A 13,239-nucleotide genomic window follows, 5' to 3' on the forward strand; every position below is an offset into this window, starting at 1 on the left:
AGACTTTTGGGCGAGGATGTGAATAGAGCTATATGTCTAATTCAGTAGCTAGAACTTTGGGTAACAACACCTGGCCTCTGATGGCAACAGCTACTCCAGCCACCAACAGAAAGTCTCTAGGCCTTCCACAGCCATCACATCTGGGAGCTTTACAGTTATCCTGCAAACCATCAGTGATAAAAGGCATATTATCACTGATGCAGAATTATAAAAGTACTTTTGGTCACGCACGGGACACCTGGCTAGCTGCTTGGCACTAGTACTCCCTTACCTTAAGGCTGTTTCTCTAGACCTTGCTCATGGAGCAAATTCTAACTAAAACTTTTATTAGTAGGTTTCTGTCTTTCCCATCCTAGTAAACAGAAATTATAAATTTGTTAAGTAAAATATTTCTGATATTATTGCATATAAAACTTAATGATACACTGCAATTTTAGACTTTTTGTCTTATGTACCCAACCTCTGCAATCATTCTTTCATTTGCATGGGAATCCTGAGAAAACCCTGACCTTGCAATAAGTTTTTCAGGATTTGATTCCGCCTATAGTCAATTTTTGTATTCAGCCTATACTCAATTTTTGTTGTCTAGAGATTCGACAAGTGGTCATAATTTTTATGCAAATTGTTCATTTTTAAATATTTGAATCCGTATACTAACTTGCGTTTTATTTGAAAAACATAAAAGAAAGAAATAAATGTAAAATAAATAGATTGATAGTTGAACAGGCAAATAAAGGTCTAAAACTGGTATATCAACCAAGTCTTCCAATGGTTTGTAAATACAGCCATTAGAATTTGTTTCAGGCTAAAACTGGGCATTCAAAGCTGATGGTGAAGATGGACATTACTTTTCCAAAGAGCTGTTTATTGGTTAGGCTGCTTCTTACATATAAAGCAGTGGGAAAAAAGTGAAAAGAAAACACTTTCTCAGGCTTCTCATGATTTTTTAATCTATTCTGTGCAAAAATATGGCTTACAATTTATTGCTGAAATGTAGGAACCTGAAGATTCCCAGTCCACACTTTTAAATTTAACAAGTATCTCAATTACTTGCAAAGTAATCACTTCCAGAACTTTACTGTGTGACATTACCAGGTATGCCCCTTCAACTCGTTCAGAGAAATGCTCTCAAGAGCCATGGACCCAAAAATGCCCAACTGAGAACATAACATGACAATTCATTTTTTTTGTTTCATAAAGAGATAAACCAGTAATTTGTATCATTTTTCTTCCATGAGGCAAGAAGCTACAACAATCATTACTTTATAATAAAATTTTACTAAAATGTTTTTGAAATGAACAATAGGAGATGACAAACCCATGTTTGCATCAGATACTAAGCATTTCCACCTGGAAGTTTTTTTTTCTATACTTCAGCAAAGGCATGAAATAACATTTAGGATTCTAGAGAATGTTATTTTCTTAGTGTTGCTTAAAGTTTATTTTCCAAATAACAAAAGCATTTTCTAACACAGTTAAAACTTAACCAGTTTGTTTAAGCAACAAGTTGGTCTAATAGTTTTCCTCTGAGCCTTTGTTCTTTGACATTGATCATCTTCCTTCACCCATTTCCTTGTCCAAGAAAGGAAGAATTTAATGGGTGAAAATACATTTCTTTGAATCAAAGTTCTATATCATAATAATTTTTCTCTATTACAGATAGAGATGTTGTTGATATAGAAGTTCGGGCTGAGTGTGTACCAGCCCAGAATAAGGGTCCTGAAGGTTTGGATTTTGTAAAATTAAAATACTTGTTGGAAGTTTGCTACATCTTTGCTTCCTATTTTGTTTTTCTTCTAAAGAAAATCTCAGCAAAACATTTCAGTCTATGAATGTTAGTTAGCTGTGTTCTGTGTGTTTATAAAACTGTATAAGCTACATTTCACTGGGCGGTTAGAATGCAAGATAGAGGGTTGGAGACTGAAGCACATTTTTATCTTACTTTGAATTTTGGATTACAAAATGACAGATCAGACCATACAATGACACTCATAGTCCACTCATCAAATGATCCTTTAAAAATATATTTTTTCCTTTCTTACTCTCATGTTTGCTAAGAGCCAACTAATTCCTAAGTGATCACTTTTGATAAATAAACTCCAGAGTGACAAGATTTATCTACGGCAAGTATGTTCAGCTGCCAGGACTCATTAAGGTCTTACTGCCTGTTGTGCCAAAGAGATGCTGTTCTAACATTAGCTTCTAAATTCTACAGTAAATTAATTACTAAATATATTGATATAAATGGTCTAGATATCTTGGAGCATTTCAAGAAATGGACATTTAACAGAGTAATGAGTGTTTGATTTGCAGTTGACTCTCGTTAATCAAATCGGTTATTGAGTTCTCACTTTAGAACTCTGTGGTTTTGTTTCTCTTGCAGTACTTTCATTATTTTCTATATGAAAACAGACTTACTTCTAAGTACCATAAGGGGAAGATGATAATGAATTTGTGTTCTTAATTTGACATAGTTTGTTAACCTTTGAAACAATTCAAATTCCAATTCCTAACTCGTGGCTTTAAAAATTGGTCACCTCACATATTTCTTCATCTGGTTATTTTGCTGAGACTGTGTACAGCAATTATTTTTTAAAATAAAGTTAATGTCCATAAACAATGCTAAATAAAGTTGATCCAATCTGCTATAGGTAAATTGAGCATTGAAGCCCTCCAATGTTATCACAATTTCTTCAGTTGAGTTGAGTCATTACAGTATAATCAGGAAAATTCAGCCACAATCTTCAGGCATCTTGACTCTGTTAAAGCAAAAAGAATGCTTTCACTTCCGTTCTTCTGCTAAATAAAGACTGGTCAGGAAATAATTCAACTATACATAATTAATTTAGGAGACCTCAATTATCTCCTTATGTTCATTGATTTTTGGTATTCTTGAATAACTAGCATGACAGTAAACCAAAAATGTGTGCAACGCTATATGCCACAAATTCCCCAGGCTTCAGATTGAAACTCTTAAGTTGTTTTGACTGGGCAACTAACAACAGTTTAGATAGTTCTGTACAAATTTAGAGATATGAGATGCAAAGCCAGGACTGTATTCCAGCACATTCTTCTTGTCAGAAACATTTAAATCACCATCTTACACAAGTACATATTGAAACTCAACTTTAAGTGTTTTATTTTTATGTACATTTCATTTTGTCCAGAAATAAAATATCTAGATACAGACAGACTGTAATGTTGTATATGTATAGCTTTCAACAATACTTGATCTGAATAAATGCTCTGTACATTAAGTTTGTCTTTTTAATGGCGTTCACAGCTACATTGATAAAATGAATTCCTCATATCCTTTTTTCTTAACCAATAACAAGCAGAGAGACAAGTACAAGTTAATATTAATAAGCAGCTCAAATAACACTTGGTTAAACTATGTACAATACAAACCATTCATACAAATGAAGACTAGGATATTGAATTTGTTACAATATGTGTAGTAAAGATAAGACAGACACTTATAACTTACATGGTGTCTGCCAGGAATTTCCCTTCTTATGTAGTGATCAGAACTTATTTAAGTAGCCTTAGCTGGTCTCAACTTCACAAAAGTCCAATGATTGGTGATGAAAGTTGTTATCCCAATGTCTGCCCACATGTAAATTCCAAATGTTTGCTCATCTTTACTGAGAACAGGCCCTTTTCATAGAAAAAAGAGCCATCTTGGACCACCTTGAATGTGCCTACTGTATGCCGGAAAAAAGTTACTACATTTTGTTGTGTTTGTAAAATAAAGAATACTGAGCTCTAAAGACACATTTTTCCATTTTAACAAGCAGATACTCCTACAGTAGTATTTACCAGTACAGCTACTCCAAGCAGTAGGAATGCATGAGTGGGGATTATTGATTAGCATGTACTCAAGACTTTAAAAGAGATTTCCATAACAGCAAGTGTTAGAAACATTCTCTGTCTAGTTAATCCTTCCGTTTGATGACAGTTGATCCTGAACCATTATGAGTCAGACAATGAAAGCCCTGTCAACAGGAATCATGATAGATGCAAGCTGAAATGTGCATGACAGTGTGTTTGTGTACCTCTATATGTGAGAACATGTCTTCAGGTGTGACTTCAAAATCTGTGATGATTTACAATTATACTGAGGGATGAAGCTGACTGGGCAGAAATTACATCAGATTGTTTTCCACTAGTGTATTTGCAGCCAGTTGACAAGAGCAGCAGTGTAGACACATTCCAGGCAACAGATGTGACCTTCTTCTTTGAGGTAACAGCCCTGTCATATGACCTTTAATTCCTCAGGCTTCAGTCTCACCCCCATGTTCACCTTCATCCCGAGGGAAAGTAAGGTGTGTCACTGTGGTAGTTGTAGTCAGGGCACACTTTCTGTACCAGTTTATAATCTGTACTATAAAAGGAAATGTAAATACAGATCACCTTAAAGGGCTTGGAGCAGAGCCAGGATACATGACTTTGGGTCTGCTCCTGGTAACAGGTTTTTGAAGGGTCATAGTTGCAGAGTGTGTTCTTGGTAGCCTTGTCAACCTTTTCATATTCAATGCGACAATTAAAAGACTTGGAATCTTTGGCATCAATCATGGTTTGTTGTGCCAAGTCAAATTCCACGATTTTTGTAGGGGGTACCAAGCTGACAGATACATTCCCTTGACCAGTTGAATTATGCCTGAAATAAACACTAAATGTCCCATTGCCATGATCTACAATTTTTCCAGTTATCAACAGGTTCAGCTTCACTGTTTTGATGTTGGAATGAAAATCGCCCCATCCAAACATTTTCTTAAACTTGCCCGTTTTAACAATGGGCCTTCTCTTGGCCCTGGGCCGAGGCTCTTGAAGGTCTGTGGAGTTCCTCAGCCAGTCCCAGAGGTCTTGCTCAGAATAAGGTTCTGGGGTGTCATATCTCAGGTCCAAATCTGTATCATTCTCTTTGCCACGAAAAGTCTGTGACAGGAGTCGGCTGATAGACAAGTCTTTGCTGCTTTCTGTCCATATGTGCTTTAGTGTGGATTTGCTACTTCCTGATTTCAGAAGTTCTGACTTTCCACCGTTCGTTAAATTGGCACATGTGACCTGAAAACAGAACAGAAAAATGGCATTTACATCTCTGCATCTGAGAATAACACCCAATGCAAAGATCCAAGCCTTCTCTGAGTCTCAGAATTAAATAATTACACTTTTTTTTAAAAGCACCGCATCTGAGAAGAACACCCAAAGCACAGATCTAAGCCTCCTCTCCCAGAGTCTCAGAATTAAATAATTACATTTTAAAAGCACCATCAGCATCTGGCCAATATTTTTTAATATGTGATAAAATACCACTTTTATTTTTGTATAACAATGGAAGAAGGGAGATGTGGGTGGAAAAACTACTAAATATGACCCAAAAATCATATAGAACCATTGGTTAATGGAAGAAAAGGCTACCCAGCATGAATAAAGCAAAGTTAATTCAAATATAAACCAAAGTAATTACTTCTTAGCACAAAAATTCAAACACTTTTGAAATCAAATTTTATAAATCATTATGTTCTTTTTCTACTTCACAATTACCCTAAGCTTTAAAACTGTATGATTCTCTGGACACAGAGAGGCAAACAGCACACACCAGAGCCTGTTGAGGGGTGGAGAGGGGAGGGGAGGGAACTTAGAGAATGGGTCAATAGGTGCAGCAAAACACCATGACACATGTATACTTGTGTAACAAACCTGCATATTCTGCACATGTATCCCATTTTGTTAGAAGAAATATATAAATATGAAATAAACTCTGTGATTCTCAGACATATGTCAACTGACACCCTTTAGACTAGTTATCCATATTACAGTCATATTAGAAAAGTCAGTTTTGCAAAGAGACTCTAGTACATTTTAACTGGTCAAAACAAAATAACATGTTTACTACCACCTATAATAAGCAATGAATATATTGAATAAGACATAATTTTTCACCTTGCAGGGCTTAACGTGTGATCTAGGAAAGTGACTTTAAGTAATTGTCAATTCTAGAGAAACCAACATGTGGTCAATGACTGAGAGGTCACTTCAGGGTGGATTATGAGAGTCACATGCAGACACTGTTCTCCTAGGACCCCAAGATTATTTCTTAGGAAAGAATTGTATCTCGAACTGCACAGAGATACAGAAGAACCAGTGGCCACAATGACCACACTGGCCTGTAGTTAAAGCAGTAATTTCTTATCCTGACATGGAAGAATCAAGAACAGGAGCTAACAGAACTAAGGACCCACGGGAACTAAAATAGCCAAGACCAGTAAACCATTCAATATGCGAACTTGCTGTTTTAAGGTAAGGCTGTTGAATGGAGTCCCCAGCTACCCATTAAAAAGCCACATTTCACAATAAACTTATATTGCCATGCCCCTGGAGAACCAGTTCTGAGTCTTGTCTCAGATACCAGCCTGATTACTACTCAGCAGCTTCATTGGACCCTCCAGTCTCCTTCCAAACTGTTCTTAAAATGAATGGTCATTCCTGGAAAGGTTTTTAAAATTCAGGCCCATTGGGAATTATAGCTGTGTTCCAGGGACACTTCCCAGGACTTAGCTGTGTGGGACTCTTGTTAGGATACAAATGTGACCTGAAAATAGCACTTGTTGCTGAAAGGATGCGCTCTCAATCCCTGGGAAGCAAGACCATAAATTTTAGAGCCAGACTCCCTGGAACTCCCTCCCAGTTCTGACACTGCCAAGCTATGTGCCCCTGGTGAAGTTATTTAACTTCCCTCTGCCTCTGTTTCCTGAATCTGTAAAATGTAGGCAATATGATATCTACTTCATAAGTTTGTGAGGATTGAATGAGCTAAACAGGTAAAACCTTTAGAACAGTGGCTAGCATTTGGAAAGGGCTCAATAAATGTAGCTATTATTGTGACCATCAAGCTGATGTTTGAGGACAATTAGAGAAAGAAGCCAAATAATACATATGGAGATCTTGCCTGGTAGAAGTTTTGCTCAGGATTACACAGCCAAGTGCTTGGAATGTGGAAAAAAATGGGCTCCCCCAGGGACTTGGATGCAGAGAACCTCGGTCATCTAAACTAGAACAAAAGCTCTTAGATCTTGTAATCCTTCTTTTCAAGCTAGGAAGTAGTCTCCTATTTGCCTGTTCAAATTGAGGTAACATGAGTGTGGTTGGACTGTTCTCACCACAGAAAGAATACCAGCTGAAGCTGTAATCTTCCTAATAATGCTGAGCTTAAAAACCCTGCAAGTTTGTCTCCATGAAAATTCATTGCATCTGAGATAAAATGCAACTTCATCGTGCATTTGTATGCCGTGACAGCACCCTAAAAGCTAAAATTGAAACTTTGGGTAAGCTAACAAAAAAACTGTCAACTCTTTCAGGCTGCTAGCTCGAGTACAGTTGCATCTGCTGTGATCCCCAAGGCAATAGCAATGCCTTCATGGAAAGATGCAGAGGGCCATTGTGTGCAGAGGTGAAGGAAGAATAGATAACACTGACCAATGGAGAATCAGTCTCTGGATTATTGTTGGGGCAAGGTCACATCTAAGAGAAACATGGACCAGCCTCGTGTATGTAGTCAGTCCTTTTAAAGTGTCAGCTCCTAACAATAAGCAAACACCCTGCTGTGGAGTTAAATGGGTCTATCAGATGGCCATTAGTGGTCTTGAGGAAAATATAGGAAATTGACAGAAGGTTATCTTTGCTGCCAACTTTTTTTTAGTTGTAAGTACTTCCCTTTCACTTTTGCTCAACCCTTGCTTTGGTATCTCTCCTTTCCCCTATGTACCCAAATTTTTCCTGTTTACAGATTTTCTTCATACTAAAATAGTATCACAGAAATGGACCACGTTCAAACAGTAGAAATGACTAATAAAAGCAAAATGGTTGCTTTAGCACAAGTAATTTTTAATAAGAACTAAATGTTAATTTCCAATAGGATAAAGTTGAGAGGAAAAATATTCTAATAGGATAAAGTTGAGAGGAGGATTGCGCATAGGAATATATAACTTTTCTTAAGAAAAAAGCATCCTTCTGCACAGCAAAAGAAACTACCATCAGAGTGAACAGGCAACCTACAAAATGGGAGAAAATTTTTGCAACCTACTTATCTGACAAAGGGCTAATATCCAGAATCGACAATGAACTCAAACAAATTTACAAGAAAAAAACAAACAACCCCATCAAAAAGTGGGCAAAGGATATGAACAGACACTTCTCAAAAGAAGACATTTATGCAGCCAACAGACACATGAAAAAATACTCATCATCACTGGCCATCAGAGAAATGCAAATCAAAACCACAATGAGATACCATCTCACACTAGTTAGAATGGCGATCATTAAAAAGTCAGGAAACAACAGGTGCTGGAGAGGATGTGGAGAAATAGGAACACTTTTACACTGTTGGTGGGACTGTAAACTAGTTCAACCATTGTGGAAGTCAGTGTGGCGATTCCTCAGGGATCTAGAACTAGAAATACCATTTGAGCCAGCCATCCCATTACTGGGTATATACCCAAAGGATTATAAATCATGCTGCTATAAAGACACATGCACACGTATGTTTACTGCGGCACTATTCACAATAGCAAAGACTTGGAACCAACCCAAATGTCCAACAACGATAGACTGGATTAAGAAAATGTGGCACATATACACCATGTGCAGCCATAAAAAAGGTTGAGTTCATGTCCTTTGTAGGGACATGGATGAAACTGGAAACCATCATTCTCAGCAAACTATCACAAGGACAAAAAACCAAACACTGCATGTTCTCACTCATAGGTGGGAATTGAACAATGAGAACACATGGACACAGGAAGGGGAACATCACACTCCGGGGACTGTTGTGGGGTGGGGGGAGGGGGGAGGGATAGCATTAGGAGATATACCTAATGCTGAATGACGAGTTAATGGGTGCAGCACACCAACATGGCACATGTATACATATGTAACAAACCTGCACATTGTGCACATGTACCCTAAAACTTAAAGTATAATAATAATAAGATAAAATAAAATAAAGAAAAAAGCATTACATTTCCAATCTATCCTGACAATAAAGCCATTCCATTATGGAAAAATATTTACTCTCACATCAAAAGTATTATCCTTAGCAGTTCCAGAGTTAGCATTTTTCATTATAATTATAAAACTAATAAAAACAACTACAGCTTTCCCACTAATTTTCTGAAGGTACTGCATTTCAAAAGATACTATTTTTCTATAACACAGAGTAGCTATAATGTAAAATTTAAAACTAACATTAATCAGTAAAAATAGTACATACCTTTGGATTTGGGAGACAGTATGTGTGTGTGTGTGTGTGTGTGTGTGTGTGTGTGTGTGTGTGTGTAATAAAATCTAAATGATTAAACATCTGAATCTGCACTTGCCTAGTTACATAAGCATTGCCCTTATCACAGTTCCTACATTTATGACTCAGTATAAAACAAATACATGTGTATCCTCTTCTCTGGTTTTTGCCTGGAATTATCTAGACAGTTTCCCATTGTTTGTGTGGCAAAAAGAATAAATACAGGAACGCATTTAGTAGTGGCTTAGTGCTTATATCTCAGCATCAGCAAAGGGCTGTATTGAGATGCTTTCATGATGCACTGGCTAATGAAGCAGTAATGAAATTATCCCAAAGAAGGAGGAGAAGAGGGATTTACAGTTCAACTTACCAGTAGCATAGGGGGAAATGAAAGGAAAACATGTGGAAGTAGTGAATATGGTTTCAAGAAGGAAGAATCAATCTATTCAAAAAGATGCTAAGACTCCTCTGACAGACAAACCTGTGATTTTCAGGCAGAATAAAAATTGTTTAGTTCTAAATTATGTTATCCACAGCTGTAGTAACTATGGGAGTGCACTCTGGAGTCAGACTGCCTGAATCCCAGTCCAGGCTCTGATCTTTAACAGCTGTGTGATGTGGGCAAGTTACTTAACCTGTTTAAGCTTCACTGTTTCTCTCTTCTAGGGAACAGAAGAATAATATCAATCTTCTTCACAGGGCTGTTGTGAGGATTAAATAGGGGACTCCATTCAAATTACTAAGGACAGTACCTGGAACACTGTTCAATAGTAGTCTTAGCTGTTGTCATCACCAGATATTTTTACCTCTGAAACTCACTACATAATATTTTATGTAAACTATTAATTTGTAATTGGATTTAAGAGCATAAAGCATTCTTGAAAGAAAATCTCCCTTCAATATAACCACAAACATAAAGCAAACAATTTAAAAAAAAGCATGTTGTGGGGGAAAGGGGGGGGGAGAAGAAAATGGGGAGAAAATGAGCATAAAGTTTTAGTTAATCAGGTTGAAATAAATTCTAGAGATCTGCTGTACAACATTGTACTTATAGCCAATATTGTATTTTACAGTTTAAAAATTTGTTAAGAGGGTGGAACTCACATTAAGTGCTCATACCACAATCAAATAATTTTTTAAATTTATATTAAGGATAGCATCAATATATATTGAACTCCAAACAATGAAACATGAATTGAAATGTTGAAAAGGAAAGAAAGCAAGCATATATTTTTGAAAGTGCTGCTGTGACTACCTAAAAATATGGCAAGTAAAGTAAGTGGCTGAACTCAAGTTAACAAAGGATGAGCATAAATTTAGCTATTAAACAGCTTAACTTCCAAATGCAATGAATTATTTGCCTTCAATGATACAATGGGAAAGGCTTCAAGTGGTGCTGACAGTCAGGAAGCCTCTCTGGAACATCTCAGTGTGGGTAAAGAATCAAAGCAGGTTTCAGCTGTAATCATCATTAACACTGTCTTAAATATTCTTATTCCCTCATTCCTTGCTTTTTACTTAGGTTAGGAAGGGAGTAGGGCAATGTCTAAAAGAGAATATAAATCTGGAAAAAACAGGAAGGTTCCTTAGCAAAGTCCCCAGAGCTGTTCAAGACTAACAACTCCAATTTCTTTTGTCTTATTAACAAAATAGCTGTATAGTGAGACTACAAGAATATTGAGTTGAATAAAGAAATGCAAACATCAATGGCACATGGTCCTGGCTCTCAAGAAGTTCACAGTCTACTGGAGGCATCAATTAAGCCATCACAGTGTGATGCGACCAGCACTATGTGTAACGTTCCAGCAATCATAGTCAAAGTTGAAAGGTAGAGAAGGTATAACAGAAGAGATGATCCTTAGATATGGTAGATAAAAGAGGCTTGGTAGTTTAACAGCTAGTGCGTGGGCCAGAGGAGTTCTTCCAAGAATAAAGAACAGGACCGGGGACGGCAGCTCTTGCCTGAAATCCTAGCACTTTGGGAGGCCAAGGCAGGCAGATAACGAGGTCAAGAGATCAGATCATCCTGGCCAACATGGTGAAACCCTTTCTCTACTAAAAATACAAAAAAAAAAAAAAAAAAAAAAAAATTAGCTGGGCGTGGTGGCACACGCCTGTAGTCCCAGCAACTAGGGAGGCAGAGACAGGAGAATGGCTTGAATCCGGGAAACGGAGGTTGCAGTGAGCCAAGATCGCACCACTGCACTCCAGCCTGGCGACAGAGCAAGACTCTGTCTTGGGGCAGTCAGTGCCAAAGCACAGAGCAGAGAAAGGATATGTCAAATGTAAGAATGAAAAAAAAAACTTATTATTCTCTAACTAAAACTTTATATTCATAAACAAACATCTCTCTACTCCACCCACCCCCACCCCCAGGTACCCACAATTTTACTCTGTTTTTATGAGTTCAACTTTTTTACACTCCACATATAAGTGAGACCATGCTAAGAGAGTAGATTTTAAGCATTCTCACCATACACAAAAAACAAGTATGTGAGATAATGCATATGGTAAATAGCTTGATTTGGCCATTCCACAATGTATACATATCTCATAGCCTTATACTGTACACCATAATTATACACAATTTTCACTTGTCAATAAAGAAAGGGGAAAAAAAGAAAATAGCTTCTTACTGCTGAACCCTAGGGAGCATTACTTTAGAGGAGAAATAGAAGAGCTTGCCAAAAACTTGTAGAAGGCAGGCTAGGGCCAAATCGTAAAGGTGCTGCTAAGGCATTTAAACTTAATCTTACAGGAAATAGGGAGTCACTACATTTCATTTTGCTTTCTTTTTAAGTAGGTCATCCTGGCTCTAGAAGAATCACTGAGTAGATATTAAAGGGTGGTTTAATAGAGAGAGACCTTGAAGGAAGGGAGACTAGTTAAATAACTAATTGCAATACTTCATTTGAAAAAGAAGTGAACCTGAACCAAAACAGTAGCAGAGAAAAAGAAGAAGAAATGATGGATCTAAGAGATAATTCAGAGGTAGGATTAACTCAGCTTGATGATTCTTGGCTAAATAGAAACATGAAAAGGTTGAGAAAGTTTGCTTGCATCTGTAAGGAAAACAGCGGTAACAAGTTGGCTGGAAAATAAAATTAAATCTCATAGAAATATTGGGAGTTTAAGTGCCTGTGGGAAGTCATTCTGGTGATGCCATCCACTAGGAAACTGGGAACAAGGATCTGAAGGTCTGGAGACATGAGAGGGATGGTGATGTTGATTTTGTAGTATGAGTAGATGGTATTGTGCAAGTAACGTGGTAATAAAGAAGTATGCTAAGAATATCTTTAAAAATGTTAGCACTTTGAGGACAGGCAGAAGAGGAGCCAGGTTGATCGTCAGAAGTGGTAAGGACTACGGCATAAAGATGATTACCAAAAAACAAACAAACAAACAAACCAAAGCATATGAGACGTTTTCTATAAATATTTTCTATAATATTATAATGAAAACACCAAATATACTTCCTGAGGATAATTTTCCATGTCAAAAGTGGCCAATGCCCATTACCAAAGGAGCTGGCTCTCTAGTTCAATGATACCATTTCCACAAATTTTATTTGTCTCATTGTTTCAGAAACATTGAGACATAAAGATTCTTAACATGTGTATGCATTTTTAAATATATTATTCTTTTGAGACTATATAAAAATAGGGGCATAGACAAGGGTCATTTTCTTTAACATTAAACAAAGACCAAGCTTAGATCTAACATCAAAGGAGCATACCTAGGACAGAACCTGAGTTTGGGGCTAGAGAGAAAACACCACCATTGGATGGTGGAAGTGTGAGCACATCAAGAGTTGCCACACTTTGGCTGGGCGCGGCGGCTCACGCCTGTAATCCCAGCACTTTGGGAGGCCGAGGCGGGCGAATCACGAGGTTGGGAGGTAGAGACCATCCTGGCTAACACACTGAAACCCTGTCTCTACT

At 37.3% G+C, this 13,239-nt stretch overlaps 1 protein-coding gene across 3 annotated transcripts in view; it reads right to left on the bottom strand.

The window, feature by feature from the left end:
- Positions 1-832: 832 nt before the first annotated feature.
- Positions 833-13,239, bottom strand: part of NXPH1 (neurexophilin 1) — a 336,096-nt gene continuing 323,689 nt past the window's right edge. For all 3 annotated transcript variants that reach the window (XM_063667529.1, XM_054496865.2, XM_054496866.2), the window contains one exon: positions 833-5,067. In XM_063667529.1, coding sequence (XP_063523599.1) covers positions 4,306-5,067 — 762 coding nt within the window. In that variant the 3' untranslated portion in view covers positions 833-4,305. The remainder of the gene's footprint in view (positions 5,068-13,239) is intronic.

This window comes from Pongo pygmaeus, chromosome 6, assembly GCF_028885625.2.
Source record: "Pongo pygmaeus isolate AG05252 chromosome 6, NHGRI_mPonPyg2-v2.0_pri, whole genome shotgun sequence".
Taxonomy (NCBI): domain Eukaryota; kingdom Metazoa; phylum Chordata; class Mammalia; order Primates; family Hominidae; genus Pongo; species Pongo pygmaeus.